Raw genomic sequence first — 12,240 nt, forward strand, 5'->3', positions numbered from 1 at the left:
AGCCAATACGGATGAGAAGTCCTTGAAGTGCTTTACAATTTCTTTCAAGCTTCCATTAAAGAAAAGAAAGCAAAAAAACAGCAACACTATTAGCGGAGGTTCAGGGTGTAAAACACAAGCAAAACTCTGCGAGAAAAAGCATTTTAGCATCTTCTGTCAGACGCTGCCTCTGGAGAAACACACAAAGGAACTACTAAGATACTCACTGTTTTCTTCTCACGCTTGGCTGGTGGAGGTTGCTGTGGTGTAGGCACTATGATGGGGGGTGAGGGGGGGTACACAGTCTGTCCTGGGTAGTAGGGTGGACCGGCTGTGGGAACGGGGGCAGGAACAGAGGGTGAGACAGGTGGGTACCTGAGGGGATCTGAGGGAGTGTGCAAAAAAAGAAAGAAGAGAAGAAAACACATGTTAGCAGAACGCTGATGCATCTCCTGCTTCAGGGAAACAAAAGGCTGATGGGCTGCGTGTGTGTTTGTGCGACTGTACGATGAATTCAGATCTTAAATGTGATCTGGGTGCGGGAACAGAACTCGATGTACGTCTGTGTTGGATTAATGACTCACGATATGGGGCAGGGTACTCCCCTGGCCCTGGCCCAGGATAGAAGGTGCCAGATCCTGGAGGCTGAACAGAATACTGCTGAGGAGGACCCACGTAGGGCGTACTGTGGCGATACTGCAAGGAAAGAGGACAGAGAGAGACGGATGAGCACATCATCGCTGAGGGCGAGGCGGATGCTGTGAAAGAAAATCATTAAAACTGCACACTTTTGCAATCAGTGGTGTTACTTTCACAACATTTGCATTTTATTTGAGGATTTTACTGTGAGATTTTGGATCTATTAAATTCTGCCTGGACCAGCGTTGTGAACTGCATTTTTTAAATCGGTCAAATCTAACCAGCACCAGCTGCAACCACAGTGTGTTTCTCTGTAGTCATACAGCACAAAAACAAAATAATTGCAGGGGCTCTCCAGTAGCAAATGTGAAATTAAAATATTTTTGTTTAATTTCCACCTACAATAAAGGGTAGTGCTAATGTTTAGAATCTACGTTCCTCGTGATGAAGTAAGCGTGGAGAAATGCTTTTATATAACTGCCTCTGCTATGTTAAAGGAAGAGTTCAACATTTTGGGAAATTCACAAATTTGTTTTCTTGCTCCGAGTTAGATAATAAGCTTGATAGCCCTCTCACACCTGTCTGGTAAATATCAGGCTACAGGCAGCAGACAGTAAACTCAGATTAGCACAAAGACTGGAAACAGGTGGAAACAGCCAGTCTGGCTCTGTCCAAAGGTAAAATGTGTCGACAAGCACCTTTAAAGCTCACTAATTAACATTATATTGTTTGTTTAATTCACACAAAAACTGGAGTGTAAACACGTCACATTCAGTTTTATGAGGGGTTGTGGTCTGGACTGTTTCTTGGCTAGGGGCAGTACCTTTCTGGAGGCTAGCTGTTTCCTCCTGTTTCCAGCCTTTATGCTAACCTAAGGTAACTGGCGACTGTTCAGTCTAACCAGTAGCAGCTGCAGCCAGAAGACATTTTCACAGTATTCACTCACTACAAGAAGAATGCCACAACTGCTGAAGCAAATGTGAAATTCAAATATGGCTGCTTAATTTCAACCAAATTACAAAAAGTCTGATGTTCATAATCTGTCTTCATTATAATGAATTAAAATGAAATGTTTTGAGAAAAACTCTAACTGGGACTGAGGTGCAGACACACAACTTCAAAGATAATTTTAAGAGCCGGTTCAGCGTGTGCATGTCACCTGTGGGATGTAGTACTGTGCAGCCTGTGGGGAAGGGAAAGGCATGGGCGTCATGGTCATCATGATTGGTTGGTTAGCGGGGTAGACAGCCGCTGTGGGAGTCTGTGAGCCCGGCCGTATGGAGGGTGTGTTTGTAGGGATGGTGGGCCTCGCAGTCTGCATCTGAGTCCTCTGGAAAAACTGAAAGCAACATGTGAGAGAAACAACAAAAGACATTCAGTGCTATCCCAGAGGCAGCAGTCTCATTTCACAATGTTTCCATGCTTTATCTAAAATACGAACACAGCGCAGCTCCTCAGATGTGTTCACCATTTGGCCTACACATTTGTGACTGGGAGACAGCCCTGGTTTTAATCAGCAGCTGAAGAAAACGCCTGAACTCTCGTCAGTGCTGCAGACCATGCAGACCATTACATTAAAACCACTCTGAGGGATGGAAGACAGAATGATTTACAGGCAGACACACAGTTTTATACTTCTGTCAAATGGCTCTATTATCAACCCATACTCTCCTCCATGAATTGATTTACTGGATATCTGAAAGATTTGGAATTCACATTGTAACTGGTGAGCTGTCTTATAATTCAGATGAACAGCATCTACACAGCAGGGAGCACCGCCATCTCTTTATACAATATGGTCCAACATATTTCCTCCTACAATCATCTAATCAACTAAAACCAAAAGCTTTAACGGCCTGATTCATCCATTCATGTTGAGATGACATTTAGTAAAAGAAAGCCATGGCACATGACCGTAATCAGTGAGTGTCTCAGCTCTTCCAGACATCCACAGGTCCATATACAAACGACTGGAGTCTGACTACAGAACCTTTGTGGTATCTTGACTAGAATATTTAAAAGATGTAAAATGAAGCACATCTCTCTACACTTTCATTTAGCTTTTGTTTGTTTTGAGATTAATCATCCAATTCAAGTTCCATTCATCAACGTAACACTGTGATGGAGCCATTTAAACTAATGTGTCAGTCAAAATTTAAGGTTTTTTCACAGGCATACCCCACATCTGCACACACACTGGCAGTTTAACGTAGTGTTTTTGCCTGGGGGTCATTGGGTTTGTACATCTCTTTCAGATCAGCCCGTACTGGCAGAGACAGGCCTGATAACTGTTTCCTACAGGCAACTTAAAAGGGATTAGCCAAAGTGTAAATTTCATTAATTCTTGTTTTTCACATTTTCCTATTTTTAAGCTCTTTATTTTTCTTATTTTGGCCAGTCTGTGCACTGTGAAAAAGCTGCACCAGACTCCACAGCTGTAAAAAATAAAAACTCTTGGACTGCCGAATGCCTTCGAAAACCTCGTTTTGTGCCCGAGCAGCTTGGCCGACCTTGCAGCTGTACTGAATGTGTGACGCACGGCATGGCTCTCTTCATCAGGCAGCAATATGGCCTTTTCTCGTATATCACAAAGCACAAAAAAAACTTAGAAATTATACTCGTGGTGACTGCAGCTACAGTGACTTCTATACAGCACGTGTCACCATCAGTTAAAAGTTTAATATTGGACAAGCTTTGTGTTTGGACGGGGCTGAAGAAAGACCACTACCAACAGCTGTGACCGACTTGCAAACAACTAGGACTCAAGCTGGGAATACCCAACCTCACTCACAGTGTGCTCCAGTGAAGGAGAGCAGAATAAACAATGCTGTAAAAGCGTCTAAAAATACCCAGGAGGGAAATCACCTTTAACATAATAAATCAGATTCAATGGCTGTATTGTAAGTAGGCCTGTGGAAATCTGGGAAACAGCGAGGAAACTGTGCATTACCAGCTGCCCAAAGGCAGACTTAAACTGCTGGCAAAGCAAGAAATATGAGACAAACAGACAAAACAACTTTTCAACACTGTCAACAAAAAGAAAAAAGTGCTCTGTAACTTAATCAGTGAAACAATAAGTGTGCTCCCCAACAACACTGAAACCAGGCAAACATCCAGTGGACATCTCCAAAAGAATATCAAACACTGCATATTTCCAACAGGTGACAGACACTTTCTTATCACATGGACATGAAAAGAACTATAAAAACATTCATTTTAGGGAGAAACATACAGTATCTTTCATTCCACATGCTGTTCATTAAACTGTGCAAGTCAATTAAAAATGAGAATGATGTTTGTATGACAAAAATGACAAACGTATGAACTGAAAATTCCAATATATGATCCTCTACACGATAAGAAGACGGGACACGGGGATAAAATGATGACAAAAGACCTCTCTGCAGAGCACACACTGGAGTGAAGATGTGGGGGGGGGGGGTGCAGGGTAAAAACTCAGGGGGATGGGATCATTTAATGGTGATCCTCATCATGCCATGCACGTCTGCAGAGACTTTTGACACAGAGGTAAATGTTACCTGAATGGGCCTGAATCCTCCCTTGAATATTGAAAGCAGGAAAGAGAGAAAAGCCAATGGGAGACTGTACTGGTGAAACTGAAGCCTCAACACAAAAACAAGCAGGCAACATTCACCCACACACACCAAAACAGGAAGCTACCTCATTATTTCTTTTCCTGAGCCACTTTGATTGGCTAAAATAACTCAGACAACAGAGAGGAGCTCGTTTATGACTGACTGGAGGGGGGGGGGGGAGCTTAAAAGTTAAGAGTCAAAATGTCACATCAGAATCTGACTTGTGGCGCAGACATCCACATGCACACGGGCCTCTCTCACCCAAACACACGCTTTTACTTCAAGAGGTATTTCCTTCCTCAAGCTGTGCAGCCTGAGCCTGCGTGCCAGTCTACCTCCTGCTTTGCCAATTTGGCACTTTCCAGCCCCAGTGGGACCTGGCTGTCACCTGCGACAATGACTTAGCCACAGAGACGATGCTGGGAGCTTCTCTCTTCTGGAGCTCATAGGTGTCACTTCACTGGCCTGGTAATCCACCTGGCTCATACGGATGGAATAAATGGCTGTTTTTGGTGAAAACCTTTTGTTTCTTTGAGGGATGCGGGCTTATGTTTTCACTGAACAGCAGAGAAAGAATTTAGAGACACAGTGAATTCAGGCTGATACTTATCCTGACTTGAACCATTTCAACTCATTTGAACTTTATCTTTCCCATCTTTTCTTGAGCATCATGGTGCAGTCAGTGTAAATAAAGTGAAATACTGACCACAAAGTAACTCTGTTCTACTTATCTGAAATTATTTCCACATCATGCCCCGTATGCCGCACGTTAAGGTGGAAATGCTGATGAAAGCCTGCGCTACGCATGAAGTTTCCTACGACTGTGTGACATTTCTGCCGTTTGAAGCATCAGAGAGGACACACTCATGGCTAAAACTCAGATTAATGGAGTTATTCACACTCTGAACAGCTCTCTGGAGGAAACAACAATAGTTGTTTGTTTTAGTGGTAACTGTAATTCCCACTGGTCTTGACCTTTTAGTTCTCACACACACACACACACACACACACACACACACACACACACACACACACACACAAAAGCTGTGTTTGACATCCAAAGAAGTCAGTTACACCGATAAGTGGAGGAAAAAAAACCCAAAATAATGATGATCCTTGTTTGGGGACTGACTTATGTTTTGGCCAAATGAATTAATTTTCTCATCTCTATGTACCCTTTACTGTGCATTGAGTGTGTTTCAGGGGGACAATGGCTGTTTTCTCCATTGGTATAAAAGGCTACTGTTCGGCTTCGTCTGCTTTCCAACTCCACTTCCGTGGTGGCACAAGAGATCCCAGCGCCAGTTTGTGTCAGCCAGAGCATGCACTTGCACACACACACACTGTGTGTGTGTGTGTGTGTGTGTGTGTGTGTGTACACACTAATGTCTGCAAACACACCCGACACACTTTGACACCATACTATTAATAGTCTGTTAAAAATATGTTGACACAGAAGCATCCAGAAGGTGAGGATGTTAGACAACAAGTTACAGAGGACATATCTCGGGGTCCTCGGGTGTGAATCACACATCAGCCTTAAAAGTGGGTAGCTGCACGAATCATTACAGCGTGAATCAACAAACACAGACATAACAGGAAGTCACATGGACTGAATGTCAGCACTCAGGCACATCTAAGACTTTTAGCATCCACAAAGTAATACACGAACAACGTAAATACTGCCCTGCCAGACATGAACACATTAACATGCCCTTCATAATCTAGTGACATTGGTGTCAACTGCCTAACAAGATCCAGAGTGTAATCTACACAAGAATCAGCCATGAACATAAACACACTGCGGCCGCTCCACACTTGTTCCCGGCTCTTTCCTTCACTACAGCCTACCTGACCGCTGGCTACTATCATTTATCACTTTGTCGTTTTTTATCCTCAAAATCAGTGATGATGTATGTTTTATATACGCTTTATTATATACATTTTAAAAAAGCAATGTGAAACAATCATTAAACTAATTCTTAGAGCCATTTGTGTCTCCATTGAATCTGGCTTGTCGATGTGCTTGTGAGGAAGTCTAGACCACAAATTTTCCACCCAAGAAACAATAAAACAGCCAATTTAATTAGTCGTACCTTGGTGTAATTACTGGAAACAAATGAGACCACGGTCTCAAGAGGGTGTTGTCACTGCAAAACGTCTGACAGATTAAGCTACGCACACATGGAAATAACTATGTCCCTATTTCTGTTTTTGTGACATAAAGCAATCTGCAAAACAATAAAATATCCCTGAACAACAGTCTGATTGCACATAATGTCTCTACTACACTTAGGTCAACAATGCTAAGGCCTTAAAATCAAGGGAAAAAAATAACGTTTATCATTAAATGACAAGTTGGGGTCAGCCCCTCAGGAGACCGTTTACATCCTGTTTGATAAGCAAACATCATACAACATAATATCCTGGTCAGTGACTCGTTCCATCCCTTAAATGCAGACCATCCTTATTTTCAAACATACTGTTGATTAGCATTAGAGCATACGTTATAATAAGCATACTCTTTTTAATGTTCCAGTTCATAAATACAGACTAGTTATTTCCTCTTTGGTTAACTGTAATGAAGATCTATCATGTTAAATGACTAATAATCACTCAGAGAAATAAACAAAGGTGTAAGGAAGGCTGGGACAGTCACATTCATTAGGATACATCCTGTGCAGAAACACTTAAGAGCTCAGACACCCACAAGCTTCATTACATCTAAACCTGATAAAGACTATTAAGTACCAATTCAATTCTTGGAATGAACTAAGATCAATCTCACCATAAAAACAAACATGAGCAGTGCAAGGACACACCCGTCAGGAAACAGCTCTGTGCACCTGGCTGGAGATCTTGATTAAATCGCAGCACGCTCAAAAAAATCCCATGATAATTAAAACCTCTTTAACTGCATCCAAGATACTTGGAGGCTTTCAAATCTGAGATTTTTTCTAAGGAACAGCAGACGCCCCACAAACAGCCCTTTGCCAGCAGGTACCAGCAAACTGCTTTGATGATGATGATGATGCAAGAGAGGGAGCAGGAGGGGCGTTCAGCAGGGGTAAATTACCTGATGGTGGGTTGGTCGAGGGCCCGTAGCAAACTGGTGGGGGAGGGAGGAGAGGTCCAGCAAGGAGATTTGAAGCAGTGATGGCAAAGCGGGGAGAAGAAAGAGCATAAGAGAGACACAGAGATAAGATGAGCGATGAAGGCAGATGCTTGAAAAAAATACAGTACAAAACCACAGAGCAACAAAGCTTTAAAGACACACGGCACGTGATGCAGCGCTCAGATCCAGGTCAAAGTGCATTTGCAAACAACAGCCTGCTTAAAGATACGCTGGGTTAACTGCATCAGGACAAGGTAGAAAATAATTTCCAGTTTATTATATGGCAGCACCGTACACACTGACCCGCCTGGTTAGCCTCGTCTATTGATGGAGGCTGGGCAGCAGCCAGGGAAGATTAACGAATAATGCTTACCAGGTGTATGTATACAGAGAATGCTCCGAAGTAAATATAATATCTGGCTTTTCATTTTATTTTTTTTTTGTACTTTTTTACGCACAAAAGGTGTTAGCTATCTTAAAATGGCTTTCCTGAGGCGACACTGTGCACAGACTATAAGATAGAGCAGCTCGACTTAACACAAGCAGATATTTTAAGCTAAGTCAGATAACAACACAGCGAGGGGGAATAACAAAGCTCCCATATGCCACCAGTCATACAGTACCACCGACTACAACAAGCCTATAAGGACCCTTTAAGGCGACAATCAGGAGACCTCATCAAAAAAATACAACCTACGTCAGTAAGTCAGTGAGCAGATTGAGCTCACTGAACATTTCGAGAGCTCCATTTGGCTTCTTAACACCAAATCTTTCCATCAATGAAACTTTCACAGTAAAGTGCAAACTGTTTGGGTACTTGGAGGCTGGCGTGCTGTAAATCTAAGACCAGGAGGGACACTTACCGGGCGACTTTGTGGCTGTGCATTCATTGGCTGTGTCTGGGGAGAATACACTAAAGGGGCAGAACCAGCATTTTGTCCAGGGTTGTATGGAGACTGTCGAAAGAGGAAAAAGTAAAGAGACAGAGCAGGAGAGGGTTCGTTACATACAGACCAGGAACTCCGCAGGAATCACTCACTAATCATTTCATTAAGACATTTCACAGACCAACAGTAACCTGAACAATACACCAGGCATCACAACATGAACTTACTTGGGATGTTGCTGGGAGAAAATGTTTCTGATTGGGGTTTATGTACTGCGCAAAGATAATTGGTACCCTCAAGGACTGCAAATCCTGTGTTCCTTTTTTCTCCATCTAGTGTGCAGTGGAGCTAGGCAGAGGTGGGTTTAAGCAGATCTGCTTACTCTTCTTCAAGCTGCTGCTGGTGTGCTTGTGATAATTTAATTGTGAGCTCGCTGACAAGACTATCTACAGGAGGCTGGCGAGAGAGTGGAGCTGCTTTGGGGTGAGGCTGTGGGCCATTAGGCTTTAACAGTAAAGAGGAACAACCGGATTCCTCGGAAGCACAGTCGCATACTTCAGAGAAGCTGAGTCACGGAGTCAACACATGTGAGCGGGAACAGCAAGGCCGCCACAGACGCCACACGTCTGAATCAGTCTTCATGACTAAGAAATTTCTTAGTTTCTTACATAGTTTTGCCTGTTTGACTGCATTTATTCACATTTTTCCTCCTAAAAAAGGTGCAACCAGAGGATTTAATGTTGCCTTAACCAGAGGGTAACGTGAGTAAATCTTTCTTCCCATCATGCTCAGCCTGGATTTATTTCCGTTGTGCTTTGGTGCTCAGAATTTTTTCATTGCTCTATTCCATCATGTGCGTGTGGATCTCACTGTAGTTCTGGACGGACAAGGAAGTCCCTGTTAGATTTCTACCGTATATTTAACCCTTTCCTAAGCCCAACCATCTCAAATCCTAATTAATTAATTAATCTTGCCTAAATCCCACCTAATCACTGTGCTTCGGCCCTTAACCCTGGTAGCATACAGGATTTTACACCCACATCCCCTTTTAACAAATTCCCAATCCTAATTAATCATTTCCCACTTTGACTTTTTACAGAGCTCTTACCCAAAGAACCTCAGCCTAAAAATGACTGGCAATTCTTGACAAAGGTTAAACTGATGATGTCCAGGACCTCTGTGTAGTCTGGTGTTTAGTGCCACATCCTCACAGCAAGAAGGTTCTGGGTTCAAACCTATTGTTCATGTGGACTTCCTCCACGTGCTTCCTCACACAGTCTTAAGGCACACAGGTCACATCAATTTGCGTTTTTCCATATGTGCATTTACTCTGCGATAAGACCTAAACAACCTAAGCAGGTTTATCTCCATTTTGCTCCCACCTGACCCTTATCAGGATTACACAGGTACCATAATCAGTAGATACATGTTTTTCTATAGGCACCAGTGCACAGAGATTGTTCTGTTAGACCCTAATTAAATCAGTCGTAATCATGCACTCATCTGAATTTCATTAAAACAAAACACCCATGCACACAATGCTGGATTAGAAAAGCAGTGACGAAGAAAATGGACAAACAGGAAAGTAAGACATGTAAAAAGGTGAGGTAAGAAATGAGAAGTAATAACAGGTTAGGGGTAGGCGATAATTAACATACTTACATTTTTACAGCATTATGCCAAAATAGGTATGTTCCAATTCCAAATATTAAAATAACTTGATCTTGCTCATAAAGATACGTAAAGTCAAACTTTTGATTGAGAAATGATCATTTCTAGTGTGGAACTGTCGCCTAGCCCTACCACAAGTCACAGAGAGCAAGCAGACGAACGCACAGATCAAACATGAATATGCAGAGAGGATGACGGCGGACACAGTGACAAACTCACCCCACCGCCTGCCTCCCAGCCCTTAGGGTAGCGATATGGGGAAGCTGTGGGTACTGATACCTGAGAGAGCGCCGCGGAGTGGGCATGACCGGGCGGGGTGCCCGCCAAGCTAGGGTGTCCCTTTGTGATGTCGTGAGCACTGTAAGGAGGGCCAGCATGCCTGGGTACCTGTATCACAGAAAACAGTACGGTCAGACAGGCACACAAAGTGAGATATCATGTCAGGCTGATGCACACAGACACACTGATGTTGGGAGCAGCAGTGGCAGGATTCCACAAGTCATTAGTCCTCCCCCCTGCTGAGGAATGTAAATTAAGCGCTCAAGCTCCAGGATTAGGCCCTGTATGTGTGCAGAGGTGAAGACCTGCACTGTGCATGGGTGTTAAAGCCTGCTGGGGTTGGCTAAAACTGGCCTCTTCTGCCGTCTGCTGTGCAGTGTAAGGATGTCTGGGCCTCATATGGCAAAACTGGGTCAAGTAATCATATTACAAGCCCACTCATCTGTGATAGATAGAGTGCACCTGGTACAATACATATAACTGAGTCATGCTAAACAAACCTCGTCAATATGGGTCAACAAAGGGCTCAGGGTAGGCACCAGCCAAGTAAGCAGTATCGGGAAAAAGATGAGATTTGACTCGGCTCTTAGCCTGTGGTGTGGCAGGATGGGCCTTAGCTGCTGCAGCTGTGGGCTGGCACCACTGCAAGTGCTGCTTGTTGCTGCAGCAGGCCTGACACGCCGGGGAATGAGACAGGATACTGCAGAAAGAGAGCAGGAGGCACACACTGAGGCAGCTTGGAAAGCTGGGCTTTCTCTCCGGGGCCTTTTTTTTTCCTCTACGCAACCTGGTCGTTAGAGCTGATAAAGCAAAACTAACATTTCAAAACTAACATATCCAATTTGTATTATCTTTAAATCTACCAGGTATTACAGGGAATGTTCTGTACAGCTTCTATAGCTATAGCACCAATCCCTCCTGCATCTCTCCATCTTCTCTGTCTGGCCCACTTCCCTCAGATGACCTGGGATAAAGCAACTAATCTAGCTGCTGTTGCCAGGGGAGGAGCCTGCTCTGCTTCAGGCGAGTGACTGATTCTGAGGACATACAGAGTGATGGGTTGGGGGAGGGGAGGCAAGCGGCTGTATAGGAGCTGTACATGAGGCGAAGGGGGGAAAAAAAAGAGTGCACCAACCCCACATCCACTGCACAGAACAACTGTTTCATGCCATGGGCTCGGTTTATTTCCACCAGTGTCATCATTGTTGCAACCTTAGAAGAACTTTCAGAGCTAGAAAATCTCATAAAATCTGCAGTGTTTCCAGCACTGTTGTGTTACAGCGGATAAATAAGCTCACAGCTCAATAGCCTATCTTGAAACATAATGTTTTCGTGTGCAATGTGCAGCAACCTGCTGTGCCTCCACATTTCAGAAATGTTATCATTACTGTAAACGTCTTCTGTGTGGTGTCAAATGATAACAGTGGCGATTTTCAGGTATACTGCATTACTCGAAAAGGCAGAGATTATAAAAACAAAAGAGCTAAGACGATAACGAACGTACACAAGACAGTATTTTCCCACAAATTACCACTACAATGTAAACAGCAAGGCGGTCTCAGCAGGTGCCATAACTGTATTTGTTTTGTAAGCTCAGTTATTCTTGTGTGAGAAAAATCAATAAAAGGGGAAATCAATATTCTTATCTTCTAATTTCTGTAGTAAACGCTCATTTACAAGATGAACAACAACGAACATAGAGGTTTGTGTGTTTTTAAAAGCAGGATTGTCACTATCAGTATTGCAAAAAGTCTATAAAGCAACTCCAGCAAATCAGTGCCCTCCAGGTGACTGCACACTGGGCTTATTAGAGGAGAAGCCCACAACAGTGCAGCAGAGCACTGAGGGTCTGCAAACAGCAGAGCTCAACATGGATCGCTGTACAGCTTCACGTCCACTTGCAAAGGCTGACTGTCACATCAGGCAAAGATCCTCCGGGGAAGGCAGGGTGCCGTTTCAGGTTTGTTTCTGTCTTTGGGGAGATACAGTAGGTGTGGCTGTTCACCAAGGTCGAGACAATAAATGGCCCCAAAGTTCATTAAAGGGACAGTGTGTGAAAATAAATTTGGGGTTT

At 43.5% G+C, this 12,240-nt stretch overlaps 1 protein-coding gene across 13 annotated transcripts in view; it reads right to left on the reverse strand.

Annotated features, from left to right (window-relative positions):
• The window catches only part of eif4g3a (eukaryotic translation initiation factor 4 gamma, 3a), a 49,341-nt gene that overhangs the window by 24,265 nt on the left and 12,836 nt on the right, over positions 1-12,240 (reverse strand). For 6 of the 13 annotated variants that reach the window (XM_076742689.1, XM_076742637.1, XM_076742662.1 and 3 more), the window contains 7 exons: positions 10,107-10,274; positions 8,193-8,285; positions 7,291-7,323; positions 4,158-4,178; positions 1,778-1,957; positions 564-675; positions 207-364 (listed from right to left, as the gene is read on the reverse strand). In XM_076742689.1, coding sequence (XP_076598804.1) covers positions 207-364; positions 564-675; positions 1,778-1,957; positions 4,158-4,178; positions 7,291-7,323; positions 8,193-8,285; positions 10,107-10,274 — 765 coding nt within the window. The remainder of the gene's footprint in view (positions 1-206; positions 365-563; positions 676-1,777; positions 1,958-4,157; positions 4,179-7,290; positions 7,324-8,192; positions 8,286-10,106; positions 10,275-12,240) is intronic. The other 7 variants (XM_076742734.1, XM_076742715.1, XM_076742647.1 and 4 more) reach the window with 3 other exon arrangements.

The sequence above is a fragment of the Chaetodon auriga genome, chromosome 2 (genome assembly GCF_051107435.1).
Source record: "Chaetodon auriga isolate fChaAug3 chromosome 2, fChaAug3.hap1, whole genome shotgun sequence".
Classification (NCBI taxonomy): Eukaryota; Metazoa; Chordata; class Actinopteri; order Chaetodontiformes; family Chaetodontidae; genus Chaetodon; species Chaetodon auriga.